The following is a 17,785-nucleotide window of genomic DNA, read 5'->3' on the forward strand; positions in this document are numbered from 1 at the left end:
AATCTTCTGCTGAAAGTATGTCTAACTAGATTTTAATAGTCACCAGATCCCTAGTTACATCTTTATTTTGCATCACGGAGTGAAACAATATGTTATAGTTTGCCCAGTTAGTAAAGAAATGTTTGAATTATGCATTAATTAAATGTAAATGAGACATTGCTAAGTGTGCATATTTGTCATTATGTACAAGACTGCCTTTGGTCTTTCAGAAAAGCAAGATGCTGAGACAGGCAGCAAAATCCTAAAATGGGAAAACTTAAAATACAGCAATAAAAGTTTTGCTTAAGCAAACTAAAAACTTTGGTTTGCATACAAACTTTTAGATACAATATTAGTACTGTGACCTTGACAAGATCATTTAGCAATAACAAGAATCTTACTTTTATTAAAAAGCAAGATTAACCCCTTGTAAAATTCTGTAACACAACTGATCACACCTATAAGAGTCCTGTATATGGATGATTAGGGCCACACACCACACCACTCCAGGTGATGGTAATACTTTTCTTAATTATTAGGTGCAGGTCTAGTCCGTGATCTGGGTAACTGATGCAGTAGACAAAATGATTGACAGCACTCCAAGGATAAGGAAAATTGCTTTATTGGTATAAAAACATCCAGCATGAAAAACCATCAAGGTTACAGCATCATGACAGCACAGAGGGGAGCATGGTTGAGGCGCTTCACAAATTTCTTTGCTTAGTCATAAGGCTAAGTTTTGACTAAGCGAAGAAACTTGTGAAACGTGTCAATCATGTTCCCCTCTGTGCTGTCATGATGCTGTAACCTCAATGGTTTTTCATGTTGGATGTTTTTATACCAATAAAGCAATTTTACTTATCATTGGAGTGTGGTTAATCATTTTGTCTCCTGCATCAGTTAACTAGGGTCACACACCACCCAGATCAGCGCTATGTCTGTGGCCGATACGGCCAGGTTTTTCCAATAAGTTGTGAAGAGCCCTGTATAAATCAATAACAGGCTGATATTGTCCACAACTGTCCATAGCTGTTAGCATGTAATCCTACCTGGAGTGATAAGCTGTGGTTAATGAAGAATGTGCACGCTGTTCAGAGACAGTTCACATCCAGGGGCATACATTTATCCCTTAAATGCAGGTAATTTGCTCCATGTTTGATTACATGTGAATAACCATGGACAGTGTCAGCCTGTCCTTGATTTGTACAGGCTTCCTGTCCACAGATGTTCAGAAACACCTGGTTTTGCATGTTGCAGAAATATTCTGATCTGGACAGTCCGTAAGCCCTATAATTTGAATGCAGCTACACAAACTAAAAAAACTCTGCAACTGTGCTTAACTTTATTTGGCTATAGATGTACTAGATACATGGTTGAACATCTCGCAAACTTCAATGTATATCTAGAATCCTAGAATTACAAAGATCATTTTCCGTATTCAGTCCAAAGTACAGAGAGGTCCAAGGAGACAGCTAAGAACCTTAGCAATTTGGTTACATGGCTTTTTTATCATATTTTATGTAGTGAAAATGTAATTTTTTCAAGCTAACACCAATACCATAGAAAAGTATCACAATACAGGTGGTCACCAGGTTACAAACATTCGACTTACAAATGACTCCTACTTACAAACAAAAGAAGACCCTTAGGAAGGGAACTTCACTCCTGTGATGCCACGTAGACACAGTCGGAATTTCGGCCAGCAAAAGACCGATGAGACCTTTTTGTCAGAAAATGCGACCATGTGTAAGCTCCATCAGAATTTTGCTGGCAGAATTTCTGCCAGCAAAAGATTGAGAGCAGGTTCTCAATTTTTCCGACGGAAATTCTGATCGTGTGTATGCAATTCCGACGAGCAAAAACTCACGCATTCTCAGATTCAACTACGAGACAGAAGCTATTGGCTACTGGCTATTGAACTTCCTTTTTCTAGTCCCGTCGTGCATGTTGTACGTCACTGCATTATTGACAGGTAGAATTTGGTGTGACCGTGTGTATGCAAGACAGCTTGAGCAAAATCCCATCAGAATTCTGTCGGAAAAACCATCAGAGCTTTTTCCGACCAAAATTCTGACCGTGTGTAGGGGGCATAAGAGTTATTATGGAAAAAGGTATCTCCACTGAAGCTTTATCACCAATCCCTGTTTCCACAACAACCCAAAATGTTCAAAATCCTATTGTCATAGGGACAGAAAGTGAGGTGAAATCTTATCAACAGGAGCACAGACAGCAAAACAAATGTTACAGGGGTGTTAACCCTTCCCTATGCTATCCAGAAAATGTAAAAAATATTTTTTTGGCTGTAGCTACACTCAAAAAATGTACCTGTTCTGACTTACAAACTAATTCAACTTAAAACAAACCTACAGACCCTATCTTGTTTGCAACCCGTGGACTGCCTATACAAAACAGACCACATCGATAAAGCAAAAACTAAACACAACCTTACATATTTAAAACATTACACATTCTAAAATATTCTATCTCTCTAGTCCAGAAAATCTTTAATATTCACCAATTCAGCACCAGACTAGGTACCTGAAGCCATTTTGCACAAATATTTAGAATTTTAGAGCTCATCCTTGCTGAAAAGTCAACTGTCTTGAATCTCAATTTTAAATTGACTACCGATATTCATTCCACCACTGTCAGTGGATGTGGCAAAATCTGCTTTTGCACAATCGATTTTCTAGCTAGAAACAATGTTCTATTTGGTCCCATTCTCATATTAACTTCTCAGATTAATTTGCTTTTCTAGATGCTCTAGATACCCCAAAATACAGATGTAAGGATTCTGCATTACATTTGGTAAAACAGCATTAACATCTTGAATACCATCTTTCCAATATGATACCAACTTCAGAAATGTCCAAATAGGACATATAAAATCCCCCAGGGTTTGTCCACATATAATACAATTAGATTAATCCCAAAAGCCAGCTCTATAAAGTGAACAGGAAGTTTATTTATTTCAGGTAATTACACAGCGCCGTCAATTTATGCAGCACTTTACATATATATTGTACATTTACATGAGTCCCTGCCCTGAAGGTGCTTACAATCTAAGGTCCCTAACTCAAATTCATACACATACTAGGACCAATTTAGACAGGAGCCAATTAACCTACCAGCATGTCTTTGGAGTGTGGGAGAAAATCTGAATACTCAGAGGAAACCCACATTGGCACAGAGAGAACATGCACACTCCAGGCAGATCGTGCTCTGGTTGGGATTTGAACCGATGACCCCAGTGCTGCTAGGCAGAAGTGCTAATCATTTAGCCACTGCAAAGTTCTATACCTCCTATGTACAATATTGAGACAGAAGAAATCAGATCTCTGACTCTTCATTCTCTTCTACGCTGCCTATGCCTCAAGACCATTATTCTCTGTATTTCAGGAAATATTTCATTAGATGTTTAAAGTGGTTGTAAACCCTTACAGACCACGTTATGCTACAGGTAAGCCTATAATAAGGCTTACCTGTACCTACCCAGGATATCTCCTAAACCTGCAAGGTTTAGGAGATATCCCCTGTATTTGCATGTGCCGACATCATCGGCACATGCGCACTGACACAAACTGAAGTTGAGTGTGCAGTTACCACGCACATGCGTGGGAGTGACGACATCGTGGCTTCCGGCCAATCGCATGTGCTGGACATGTGATCAGTTATAACACCAGCCATAGGATGGACAGTTTGGTTGAGAGCACAACCAATGGTAAACCCTTTTATCCCTTGTAATTCTTTAACCAATCTCTATATAGAAAATATTGATACCACTCGGAGAATAAACAAATATAGAGGGTGGGTCACTCTACCCTAGCCCACAAATGCACCTGTGCATCTATATAAAATATCCATCAGTTTGATGCCCCAAAACTGGTAATGTTATCTGTTCTAAATAGATACCTAGCTGTTCATTTGTGTATGGCATTTTAGAAGCAATGCCCTACTTTATCTTCTTCTTCCCATGCTCCTCTCCGGGATTTCTCCAGTGCCTTCTTTCCTCTGGAACTCTCTACCCCAATCAACCTGGCTAGCACCCATGTTCTGCTTATTCAAAGCAAATATTTTTTACTGGATCCTGAACCACTTCCAAAATCATCAAATAAATATAAGAATTATTACATTTCCTTTTTCACGCTATTGACCTAGTTTCTGCTTTAACATCTGAGATTTGTTTCACAAGTAGCCCTTGGAGATATACTTTTAAAGTTAGTCCAGTCAAAAAAATCTATAAATTATAATTATTAGAGGAGAATTCTGCGAACAACCTTAACCAATATGGTTTTATTCTCCAAAGAAGAGAAGTATCTCTGTTATTGCTTTTAAATAATATTAGCAATGGAGAATGATAAGAAATAACCCTAACCATAAATTATCATGAATTGGTGGTATAATATTAGGAAAGAAGACTGCTAAATCTATCCCAGGCAACATTGTATGCATTTTAGAGAACAAAATTATTTTTCTCTCCAGGGTATTTTATGCACCATATATCTAGTAATCCAAACTCTTGCATTAACTTCCCAAAAGAAGAAAAGACAGCTAGGAGACTATACCACAAGAAGAGGTTGGCACCACTTGGCTTTACTTATTGAAAATTTGAAGGAGCCAGGTGGAAAATTATTGTGCAAACATTTTTGTAAAACGATTGTTCATTTATTCAGACAACTGTGGGGACTGTGACTGTCTGAATACATTTGCTGTCAGGAGAGATTTCTCTATCCTGCATGGCTGAATAAGTATTGTATGGCTAGAAAAAGTCCTCTGAGCCATTTCCATGCTATATCTTAAAAATTTGCTGGCAAGCGTATAATAAAACCTTGACTGTAAACATAATTATGAAACCCAGAACTATTTGTTTTAGATTCTAGGGAAAATTTTCATTATTAATTATTGATTGAGAATATGGAACCAGCATAACACGATCCACCTCACCGCTGATAAACATTCTAGAGTGTATTTATAAAGACATACACAGATAAAAGGCATCTGAATTAAAATACTCGTACATGTTATATGATGTCATTCAAAACTATTTGCTTTATCAATATTTGCAATCAATACCAATTTTTTAGGGTCTGCCACTAATTGTAATTCAGAATAGTTTGGGTTTGTAAGTCACAGGCTTTCACGCACTGCCAGATTTCCATGAAATGTCCAGTGGATGCAGATAAGCTGCATTATATATTTTGTCCTGATATTGATTATATGCTATTGTCAGTAATGCATGTCTATTAAATTCAAGTGTCCCAAAAGACTTGAGCATGTAGCTTGAATTATATGTTGAGCAATATAAAATCTGCTGCATTTTTTATGTCTTTCTTTCTAATGCTACAGAATATAATACATTTTATAACAATACGTATTTGTTATCTGGAACAATGTGAAATGACTAGTGCCAATTAAAAATAGACTTTTAATCTTTACTGTTTCCAAAATAAAACTAACATTTTGATGTACAGTGCTAAAAACCTTTGACATCAAATTGATGCTTTATTGACTATGGTATTAGTGAAAAGCAACTCTGTTTCTCCATATTGTGCCCAAATGTAATTTTGGTTTAGAAAGGGTATCAGCCTGCCTGCACTAGGTAATACACTAATAGTCTAGAAGTGCTCTATTAGAGTGTAGTTTTGAGAGCAATTCCATTCACATTTGTGCCCTTTTCATTGTTGCTGTTTATTTCTAATGTGTTTTCGGTGCATTTTACACATGGTGCAAGTCATCCCTATGAAAGTTTCTGGAAACCATGTACAATTGGTAGACCTGAACTGTCTCTCTGTGGACAATATTTGAAATGTGATCCAGCTGTCATCTCCTGCAATGCCGGATTTAGACCTTGGGGGACTTGGGGCCCTTCAGGTTTGGGGCTCCTCAACCTAGACATTAAATTATATGACAAATAAAAAAGTGAACTGACATGGATTAAAAACCACATAAGTAGGTTCCAAAGAAGACACTTATCTGATTTTTTTTTCTAAATTTTATGGGCTATAAGAATACACGTTACACAGGTAATTGAAACTGGCAAGTCATACATCAAAGTTATGCATCACACTACAAAAAGTTCATCTTCAACTAACTTATCAAACAATATCATCTTTAGGACACTGCTCTCGACAGCCAGTAGGCAAAGAGCACTTAGTCTTTTATGGGTCATCCTGATTCTCAAATAATTTTTTATCAGTGCCAATTTGTTAACTTTATCATTATTACATTTTTTGTAAAGGAAGTCTGCCCCCCCCCCCGACAGGGGGGCACGGGGAATTTCCCTCTTTTGCCCGCTTATAAATCCCTGATCACTGGCACTGATCTCCTGTAAATAAAGTCCCACATTTTATCATGTTACAACCAAAAATGTAAATGTATTTTATGTGATCAGATTTTATGTGATAGACCAACACAATGTAGCACATGATTGTGAAGTGGAAGGAATATGATAAATGGTTTTCAAAATGTTTTAAAAATATATTAAAAGTGTGGTGTGCATTTGTATTCAGCTCTCTTTACTCTGAGACACCTAAGCGAAATCTAGTGGAACTAATCTCAGTATAAATACCGCTGTTCTGTGAAGCCCTAAGGTTTGCTAGAGAACCTTAGTGAACAAACAGCATCACAATGGCCAAAGAACACACCAGCCAGGTCAGGGATACATTTTTGAAAACATTTAAAGCAGGGTTAGAATATAAAAAAATATCCCAAGCTTTGAACATCTCACGGAGCACTGTTCACTCAATTATCCAAAAATGGAAAGAGTATGGCACAACTGCAAACCTACCAAGTCATGGCTATCCACCTAAATTTACAAGCCAGGCAAAAAGAGCATTAATCAGAGAAGCAGCCAAGAGGCCCATGGTAACTCCGGAGGAGCTGCAGAGATCCACAGCTCAGGTGGGAAAATCTGTCCACAGGACAACCACCATTAGTTGTGCACTCCACAAATCTGGTGAGAAGCCATGTGGGGGACACAGCAAACATGTGGAAGAAGGTGCTATGGTCAGATGAGACCAAAATGTAACTTTGTGGCCTAAAAGCAAAACACTATGATTGGCGGAAAACTAACACTGCACATCACCCAAAACATACCATCACACTGTGAAACGTGGTGGTGGCAGCATCATGTTGTTGGGGTGCTTTTATTCAGCAGGGATAGGGAAGCTGGTCAGAGTTGATGGGAAGATGGATGGAGCAAAATACAGGGCAATCTTAGAAGAAAACCTCTAATGCCACATACACACGACCGGACTTTTTGACAGCAAAGGCAACTCGATCGTGTGTGGGCTTCATCGGACCTTTGCTTGCCAAAAATCCAGCAGACTTTATAACATGTTTGATGGACAAAAAAATGACGCTAGGGCAGCTATTGGCTACTGGCTATGAACTTCCTTATTCTAGTTCAGTCGTACGCCATCACGTTCAAATCCGTCGGACTTTGGTATGATTGTGTGTGTCCAAGTCCGTTCATTCAGAATGTCTGCCGGAACTCCGCTGAAAGTCAGTCGGGAAGACTGTCGGACCTAGTCCATTGAAAAGTCCGGTTGAGTGTACACGGCATTAGAGTCTGCAAAAGACTTGAGACTGGGGCAGAGGTTCACCTTCCAGCAGGATAACGCCCCTAAAAATACAGCCAGAGCTACAATGGAATGGTTAAGATCCAAGCATATTCGTGTGTTAGAATGGCCCAGTCAAAGTCCAGTCCTAAATCCAAATGAGAATCTGTGAATCTGTGAATCTGTGGCAAAACTTGAAAATTGCTGTTCACAGATGCTCTTCATCCAATATGACAGAGCTTGAGCTATTTTGAAAAGAAGAATGGGCAAACATTTCACAATCTATATAGAGCTGATAGAGACATAACCAAAAAAACTTGCAGCTGTAATTGCAGAAAAATGTGGTTCTATAAAGTATTGACTATGCGGGGACTCAATACAAATAAACGCCACACTTTCAGATATTTGTAAAACATTTTGAAAACCATTTATCATTTACCTTCAACTTCACAATTATGTGCCACTTTGTGTTGGTCTATCACATAAAATCCCAATAAAATATGTTTACATTTTTGGTTGTAACATGCCAAAATGTGGAAAATGTCAAGCGGTATGAAAATGTTTTCAAGGCACTGTATGAAGCAAAGCATGATGCATGTGTGTTGGAGCTTAAGTTCTACATCCAGTGCTAGTTCAATATGATCAATCAACTTTTCTTTTCATTCTATGGTAGCTTTTATACTATTTTGATGACAAATAAAAAAAATGGTTTAATAACATGGTTGTGACAGAACGTCCAGCACCCAGCTTGGGTGCTTCCATCAAGATATTGCTTCCTTCAGTCTGGAACCGGGAACCAGGTATTATTGCAGGATATTGCACCCACGATCTAGACAACACTAGCTTAAACTGGAACTCCAACTCAAACTTACAAGATCAGTTAGAGCCTGATCACATTACCCTAACAATGCAAACTGTAAACAGGAATATAATAAGCACAGCTAAGGAAGCGCCAACATAAACATACACAGTATGTAAATTAAACAACTAGCCGCCTAGGTGACTCAGTGCCCACCCAGACTGTTCCGCCCTGAATATGGAAATTACAATTTATGTGTTTTTACTATTTTAAGCTGATGATATTAACATCTACACTGTCTCACAGTCTCAAGCAGTATTGCTGGTTTGGGCACAATGGCCCCAGTGCCTACGCAGACTGCTCCACACCAGTTTACAGCCCTGAATATGGAAAGTACCCTTTATGCGTTTTTACTATTTTAAGCTGATGATATTAACATCTACACTGAGTCTCACAGTCTCATGCAGTAATTGCTGGTTTGGGCACAATGGCCCCAAGTCTGTATCCCAGTCCTAGAGTCTGTGTGTTTTGGGTAGACATGGACTCCAAGGGTCCCACAGGCACCCACCTCAAAAGCCAGGGCCCATAGTCAGTATGCAAGAGGCTACCCTGCAGCCCCCTCCAAAAGCCCCCGTCTTGGTTGGGTCTGTAACAATGGTGAAAGTTGCCATAATTTGAAACAATCCTTATTGCTCAATTAGATCTTACATTTCTGTTATTTAGAAGAGTCAAAATAATGACAGCTAAGCTGTTGCTGACTGAATTACTGCAATCAAAGCCATATTCTGCTGACATCAGACTGACCAGCTGTGGCCAGACAAGAAGAGTCCTCCGCTACCGATTAGTATTTACTTATAGCCGGGGAGTGTTATTCTACTGGCATACCAAGGGCATTGTCGCAGCATTTAGCATTTACAGAATGGTACATCTAGTAAAGTACCCTTGAGGATGCATTATCATTAGTTTAACACAAATAACTACCTTATATCAAGCCACTGGATATAAACATGCCACAACATTTTACGAAGCGGAGTCTAAAGAGTAATGTAACCATCAACAACTTTTGTCATGTATTATAAAACACTGCAAATGTACCATCCCCAGCTTGACAGGTGCTTTCTTCTCCCAGCGATGTGTTCTGAGTGCTGCAGAGAGCGATCATATCTTTATGACACTCACAGCTCCTGTTACTCTTACATGTCATTTGCATAATGCATGAAGATGAAGAGAAGAATTCAGTACAATCAAAGCCACACCATGCAAACTGGAGGTTATTTTGCCTGTCAGCAGGAGACGGAGCAAAACAGGCTTGTGTCTTTTACTAAAGATTTCCTCATTATAGATTTACATTTTAGTCTTTTATTTTTTGCTTTGAGCCGCATTAGTTCCCCGCTACCCAAGTCTTGATTAAACTTGGTAAAAGATACTGGAAAATTACAAGAAAGAACAAAGTTCATTCTACATATGGGTCTGTGCCGGGCTGCCGGAAATCGTGATTTACTCCACAGACTCTTTATAAGACTTTGTAGAAATGGGTATATAAAATTGAAGCATGGTTCCAAGGCTATGTGAAAACACAGCACAATAAACTGGAGGCTTGCTCGATTACTGTCTGGGGCAGCATCATTTGTCTAAGTATGTGTAAGTCACTCCTCCCAGCTGACCACTCTCAACACGCTGTGTACCAAGGATCTATGTTTCTCACCCTTTATAGCTTTCCCGAGACATCTCTCTGTGAAGAGAAATTGTTTTTCTTTTCACAGAGCTTTTATGCTGCCCTACTTCCCTTGCTAAGCCTGAGAATAGGTCTTGGCCTCTATAGAGTACAATCAGTGTGAGAAATCTCAAACTGGGCCATTATACAATCAACAAAATAACTTCTGACAGCAGCACTGTATGCAACATATTTATTCTTAAAAATCAAAAAAATATATAACTCTGTGTATTTTTAAATATCTAAAAATAACATCACTCAGTTATTACAATTTGCTTTCATAAAAGCGCGTGCTAGGCTGAGGGCTGCACTTCTGGGGGCTAATAAATTCCTCTATTAAAGGCATTGTACACTTTCAAATGTTTGGTTGTTTTAACTAAGTATTGTAGTTATATTGCCTATGTTCTTTGTTTACCTCCTCACCTTGTACAAATGGCCTCAAATGTTGTGGCTGCAGTTTGTAGTGTTCCCCTATGTCCATATATTAGTTAACCTAGCCTGCCCCTATTCACTAAAGGGACAGTGATTTCTTCTTCCAGATCATGCAGCTTCTAAGGCCTCATGTACATGGGGCAGTTGAAAACCTCTTCTGAACGCTGGAAACTGACCGCTGATAACTGACAGTGAAAAACGTCCATTTCACAGCTTTTACATATTGAGTTTATGTGAGTTTAGCAGCAGTTTTGAGCATTTGAGGTTAGAAGAGTTTTTTTAAAGATAACCTCAGAGGACCCTCCCAAATGCCCACAATGCATGGAAAACAAGTATTATTAACCATTTCAGCTATTCTGTGAGAGAAGAGAGCACTGTGCTTTAACTATGGATTTTCTGTCTCTTTCTCTCTGTCTCTCTCTTTGTATGTCTCTAGGTCTATCAGTCTGCCTGTCTCTCTTTCTGTCTGTCTCTCTTTCCGTCTGTCTCTCTTTGTCTGTGTGTCTCTCTGTGTCTCTCTGTGTCTGTGTCTGTCTCTCTGTGTCTGTGTCTGTCTCTCTGTGTCTGTGTGTCTCTGTCTGTCTGTCTCTCTGTCTGTGTGTCTCTCTGTCTGTGTGTCTCTCTGTCTGTGTGTCTCTCTGTCTGTGTGTCTCTCTGTCTGTCTGTGTGTCTCTCTGTTTGTCTGTGTTCCTCTCTGTTTGTCTGTGTGTCTCTCTGTTTGTCTGTCTCTCTGTCTGTCTCTCTGTCTGTCTGTGTGTCTCTATGTGTCTCTCTGTGTCTGTGTGTCTCTCTGTGTCTGTGTGTCTCTCTTTCTGTCTGTCTCTCTTTCTGTCTGTCTCTCTGTCTATCAGTGTCTTTCTCTCTCTGTCTCTCAGTCTCTCTCTCTCTGTCTTTCTCTCTCAGTCTCTGTCTCTCGCTCTTTGTCTCTCTCTCTCTCTGTCTGTCTCTCTCTCTCAGTCTTTCTCTCTCAGTCTCTGTCTCTTGCTCTCTGTCTCTCTTTCTCAGTCTCTGTCTCTCTCTCTCTCAGTCTCTCTCTGTCTTTCTCTCTGTCTTTCTCTCTCAGTCTCTGTCTCTCTCTGTCCGTCTCTGTCTCTCTCTGTCTCTCTCTGTCCCGTGTCTCTCTTTCTGTCTGTCTCTCCCTCGCTCTCTCTCGATGTCTCCGTCTGGTTGTCTGTCTCTATCTCTGTTCTAAGTGCTGTGTGCTGCTCCAGTAGATGGTCTTCTAAACTCCCTCCTTGATATGCAAACATGAAAAATAGAATGGTCTGTCTTGTATATAAGTGTGATATATTCTTGATCATGCATCAGACTGTAAATATCCCAGCTGCGTGCTAACTATGAAGCCTTGCCTTTAGCACGCACAGGGGGCCCCTAACTGCCTCTAGCTTATCACATGAATAGCTTGTCATATCTGTGCTACTGGTATAATCAATCTCTCCCCATGGTTCTAATGGTTTACTTGTGATAGGTTTCCCTACAGAGTCAATTCACCCAAAATGCATGTTTCAGTAAATGCAAGGCCGTTAAAGGTATGCCGCAGGCAAAACAGAGAATCAAGTCTTGAGATGCATATAGGATATCCATCCTGTCTTGCTTGGGCTTCTTTTGGTTTTTAACCTGGAGATTTGAGAAGCTTTTTTGATCACCTGTTTGTAATGCAGGAGAGGTATTTCTTATGCTGCGTACACACGACCGGTCTTTCCGGCAGAAAAGGTCCGACCGGCTTCCCGATGGAGTTCCGGACCGAACGGACTTGCCCACACATTTTGAACATGATGACATAGGACGGGACTAGAAAAGGAAGTTCAATAGCCAGTAGCCAATAGCTGCCCTTGCATCATATTTGGTCCCTCAGACCAGCATACAAACGAACGGTTTTCCCGATAGAAATTGATTCCATTGGACAGATTTGAAACATGTTCTATTTCTAGGTCCGTCTGAATTTTTGAAGAAAAAAGTCAGATGAAGCCCACACACGATTGTAATATCCGACGGAATGATTCCGTGTGACCTTTTCTGCCGGAAAGTCCGGTCGTGTGTATGCGGCATTACTGGCACCAGTTTGGTTCAGTCCTTTCTTAAAGTCTGACTGAGGTTAGAGATACATCACACAGAGAGAGAGAGAGCAAGAGGGGGGGGGGATTTTCAACACCTCTGGAAGCCCAACCACCACTTAGGAGCTCCCTGGATTTTGGTTGTAGTGAATTACATACAAAAAAGAAAATCAAATGAACTTGAGTTCTTTATCACAATTGTGGTGCTTCCTGGATAGCATTAAAGTAGAACTATAGGCAGTTTTCATTTTGGATAGAGCAAGGGAGGGTTATAACCCCTGTCATTTTTTTTTTAGCTATCTGTGTCCCATTGTGGAGATTTTCTGTGACTTACTTCCTGTTCCATAGGCAAAACAGGAAATAAGAGGAAATCCCTACAAACTGAGGGAATTCCTTGGGGACCCCAGGACACCAGAACTAGTGTCCCCATTGGAAGATTTTCCCTCTATTACTTTTCTGGGGACAACTCAAAATGTATGATTTTCTTTTATTTTCACTTTTAATGATAAACATAAACAGGACAAATAGAGAGTGTGAATCTCCCTACCGGGGGCACAGACAGCAATAAAAACTCACAAGTGTTCTAATGCCTTTCCAATCAGTCCGAAACAAAAAAAAAGTTTTGCCTTTAGTTATAGTTTAATAGCCATTTGATTTTAATTGTTGCCTCCAAATTTTCTATAAGCTTTTTTTTTTTTGTTTTGACAAAGTCATGTTTCAGTGCCCTAAGTTCTACCCAAATGTTGGCCTGAGCAAAGATTGCCTGCAGTTTTGAGCTTGTCCGCCTCCTCTAGCATTTTTCTATCGGTCTGTAGGTAGCCCATCATAGTGATGAGGCAATAGGAATGTACATATAAGGGTGGAAAGGAGAAGGAAATCTCTTTGACAATGCCAGGAACTGGAGATAGAGAGGGAGAAATGGGGGAAGGGAGGGGGAGAGGGAGAGAGGGGAAAAGGGAGGGGGAGAGAGAGGTAGGGGGAGAGGGAGGGAAGGGGAGATGGAGAGAGGGGGAAAGGGGGAGAGGAAGACAAGGGGAGAGAAAGAGGGGGAGAAAGGAGAGGAGGGAAAGGAGAGAGGGGGAGGAGAGGGGGGAAAGAGGGATAGGGGGAGAGGGGGGGTGAGAGGGAGAGAGAGAGGGGGGAGACAGGGGTGTGAAAGATGTGTGAGAGAGAGAGAGAGAGGGAGAGGAATAGAGGGATAGAGGGAAAGTGAAAGAGAGGGGGGAGAGAGGGGGAGAGAGAGAGGGGGGAGAAGGAGAGAGGCAGAGAGAGAGGGGGGAGGTGGAAAGAGAGAGAGAAAGGGAGACAGGTGAGTGAGAGAGAGATGTGTGTGAGAGAGAGGGGGGAGGGATAGAGGGAGAGGGAGAGAGGGTAGGAGAGGGAGAGGGAGAGAGGGTAGGAGAGGGAGAGGGAAAGACAGAGGGGATAGCGGGAGAGAGAGGGGGAGAAGGAGAGAGAGAGAGCGGGAGAGGGGGGTAGGGAGAGAGAAAGGGGGAGAGAGAGAGCAGGAGAGAGAGAGCCTGGGCGGGAGAGAGAGAGGGGGGAGAAGGTGAGAGAGCGCGGGAGAGAGGGGGATAGGGAGAGAGAGAGCAGGAGAGAGAGGGGGGGAGACAGAGAGGGGAGAGCGAGAGGGGAGAGGGAGAGAGAGGGCGGGAGAGAGGGGGAGAGGGAGAGAGAGGGAGGGGGGGTGGAGAGAGGGAGAGAGAGAGTGGGAGAGAGGGGACAGGGAAAGAGAGGGGGAGAGGGACAGAGAGAGAGAGAGAGAAAGAGAGGGGGAGAGGGAGGGAGAGAGAGAGAGGGGGGGCAGGGGCATGAGAGAGAGATATGTGTGAGAGAGGGGGGAGGGATAGAGGGAGAGATAGGGTGAGAGCGATAGAGGGAGAGGGTGTGAGGGATAGAGGGAGAGGGAAAGAGAGAGGGGATAGCGGGAGAGAGAGAGGGTGGAGCAGGAGAGAGAGAGGGTGGAGTGGGAGGGGGAGAGGGAGAGAGAGAGCGGGAGAGAGGGGGGAGAGGGGAGAGAGGGGGGAGAGAGGGTGGAGAGGGAGTGGGAGAGGGAGAGAGAGAGGGTGGAGCAGGAGAGAGAGAGGGTGGAGTGGGAGGGGGAGAGGGAGAGAGAGAGCGGGAGAGAGGGGGGAGAGGGAGAGAGAGGGGGGGAGAGGGTGGAAAGGGAGAGAGAGGGGAGCGCGAGAGAGAGAGTGGGGGAAAGAGAGCGGGAGAGAGGGGGAGAGGGAGAGAGAGACAAAGAGAGAGAGAGTGGGAGAGAGGGGGAGATGGAAAGAGAGAGGGAGAGGGACAGAGAGAGAGAGAAAGAGGGGGCATGAGACAGAGAGAGATGTGTGTGAGAGAGAGGGGGGAGGGATAGAGGGAGAGAGAGGGGGAGAGGGATTGAGGCAGAGGGTGTGAGGGATAGAGGAATAGAGGGAGAGGGAAAGAGGGGGGGAGAGGGAGAGAGAGTCGGAGAGAGAGGGGGAGCGGGAGAGGGGAGGGAGAGAGAGAGCGGGAGAGAGAGAGCGGGAGAGAGAGAGCGGGAGAGGGAGAGAGAGAGTGGGAGAGAGGGAAACAGAGGGGGAGAGGGACAGAGAGAGAGAGAGAAAGAGAGGGGGGAGGGAGAGAGAGAGGGAGAGAGAGAGGAGGAGATAGGGGCATGAGAGAGAGGGAGAGGGAGAGAGGGGATAGGGAGAGAGAGGGAGGAGAGCGGGAGAGGGAGAGGAAGAGAAGGAGAGAGAGAGGGGGAGGGAGGGGGAGAGAGAGGGGGAGAGGGAGAGAGAGAGAGGGAGAGACGGGGAGAGGGAGAGAGAGAGAGGGGGAAGGGGAGTGGGAGAGAGGGGGGAAGAGAGAGGGGTGTGAAAGAGAGAGAGCGGACATGAGAGAGAGAGAGAGAGAGAGAGAGAGAGAGAGAGGCGCACAAGAGAGAGATATGACGAGGAGCCTTAAGCTTCACTTGCTAGCTCAATAAGAGAATACAACAAAATCATTCCAATATTGCATATTTACATGGTTAAAAAAAAAAAATATATATATATATATATATATATATATATATATATATATATATATATATATAAAATATATGTATATATATATATATATATATAAAAAAAATTTTTAATTAAATCCTAAATATAAAAAAAAAAGTTTCCAAAACCACTACACATGCCGTTTAAGAATGATTTTTAAAATCAACAATTTACCTTTTAACTTTTGGCTGTGAACACGCATTCTTTGCAAATGGAGATTAATTGGAACAAATTCTAGACTCTTTTCTCCTTTAGTACAGCTGGATTTGAAAGAAGACCCTGGGGAAAAAACAGGAATTTAAAACTGTAAGAAGCACCATGTTCTGCAGCAAGCAGATGGTTATTTTCCATCTTTTTTCCTTTAAGCCTGTGCGGGGTGCATGCATTGTATCTTTCCAGTTCATCTTTCTATTTTAATGTGCACTTGATTTTTAAGAAATGAAAAGTTTTTTCTTTTTATTGCTGCATCCCAGCATGCATCTTCTCAGTAATCTACAGAGCAGTATTTAATGTGCAGATATGCTAATGCATTTTAAGTGACAGACATCCCCTGCTGTCTTCAACAGGGGCCCAGCATGGGGAAAATGATGGTACATTTATCACACATTATGTTTTGGCTGCTCTTAAAATATAGCATTATATAAAGCCAAAAGCTGAAGTACAGCTCATTTTTATTGACTTGTCAAAATAAGAATAATGAATGCAAGGACTTTTCTTCAATATTTCACTCCTTGGTGTACTGTCTTGGTCCTAGTAACTTTTTATGCTATTTTGCAGTGTGGCATTTGTGCAAAAAGGTTTTTCAGGGACATTTCTTAGTAATAAAAGAATTACAATGCTGCTACAGGAAGCTTGCCAAGAGTCCACTAAGACCACTAGAAAGAGTGGCGTGCTTGCAGCTGTAGTTCATGTACCCAGAGGGCACTAGTATGAGTGCATACACTCAGTGCAAACACAAGATAATGGCTTTTTAGTAAATGTATTCCCCTAATGTGAGTTCTTCTGAGCAAAATATGAAGAAATAACGCTTTTTTTTTCAAATTCTTGCTTCACTATATTGTCTATAGGCAGCCATAAAGCATCCTAAGGGTCTTACATGTATGCTCATTGCGTTGTATTGACAATAAACCAGACAATAAGACAATGAGAATGGCTCTATAACCACCTAAAAAGAGTTTTCAGAGTCTTTATTTTTGATCATCTGAATTTAAGAAAACACGCTATTGTAAAAGATGGCTGAGATTATTATTTTTTTTCATTTTCAATAGTTTTTATTCAAGTTTTCACAACACAGAATAAAGACCTTGACATTGATTTTTAACAGTTCCGTAGTCCGATAAACATACAGTATAAGCAAGGACATCCTGCCTCCTACGCTTTAGAGGCAAGATATCATAAGCTTTAGTAATAACATTTCCTCAACTACAATCTTTACTGTTGAACTGTAAAGTAAGCTATTCGGTAGACAATCCGTCTTAAGCTTCTCACTATACCCTGTATCATTATGTCAACTCTATTGTATGGGCCCCGGAGTGCACCCTCCACGTGAAGGGATGCGCGCCCCCTCAACAAGTAGTCGGGGACACACCACCTTGCAAAACACAGAACGGCGCAATCCAGGCTCCACAATACCAGGGTCTCAGGAGGAAAAGAAAAGAATAGTAAAAATGAGTAAGGAAATCAAAACATATGAGAGGCAGAAAGGGGGAAGAAAGGGGGGGGGGGGGGTGACTCCACACTCTGCGCTATGCCGACCAGGAAAGTCCTAATCAGCAACCTTCTGGGGATCATTAGTTAATTAACTGATCCATGGGTCCCAAACTTTATTAATCAACTTAATTTTATCCTGTAAGATTGCCGTTAATCTTTCATTTAACATGAGCCAAGAAAGTTTATGTTTAAGTTGGTCAAATGGTATGGCTGCTGACTTACAGTTCTTAGCTATTGGAGTTTTTAGCTGATACAAATATGAATGTAAGGAGCCGTCTCTGAGTTTAGGAAGCTTCCTCTACTTTACAACCCTGGAGTGCCTGCATTGGGGACTTGGTCAGGTTGATTTGGGTGAGAGTATAAATTAAGTTATAGATTCTGATCCAAAACCTCCATACCTTAGAGCATTGACACCATATATGATATGCTGTCCCTTCCTGACCACAGCCCCAAAAGCCGGTACCAAATACCACCTTAATAAAACCTTATAATTTGCTTCTACAATCAAAGTGTTGATAAGT

The 17,785-nt window shown here is 41.7% G+C and overlaps 1 protein-coding gene across 8 annotated transcripts in view; it reads right to left on the minus strand.

Moving 5' to 3' along the window:
* The window catches only part of INPP4B (inositol polyphosphate-4-phosphatase type II B), an 851,608-nt gene that overhangs the window by 196,685 nt on the left and 637,138 nt on the right, over positions 1–17,785 (minus strand). For all 8 annotated transcript variants that reach the window (XM_077476952.1, XM_077476955.1, XM_077476953.1 and 5 more), the window contains one exon: positions 15,729–15,833. In XM_077476952.1, the coding sequence (XP_077333078.1) occupies positions 15,729–15,833 (105 nt within the window). The remainder of the gene's footprint in view (positions 1–15,728; positions 15,834–17,785) is intronic.

This window comes from Lithobates pipiens, unplaced genomic scaffold (genome assembly GCF_037356315.1).
Source record: "Lithobates pipiens isolate NorthernLeopardFrog02 unplaced genomic scaffold, aLitPip1_a1.2 Scaffold_13, whole genome shotgun sequence".
NCBI classification, from domain to species: Eukaryota; Metazoa; Chordata; class Amphibia; order Anura; family Ranidae; genus Lithobates; species Lithobates pipiens.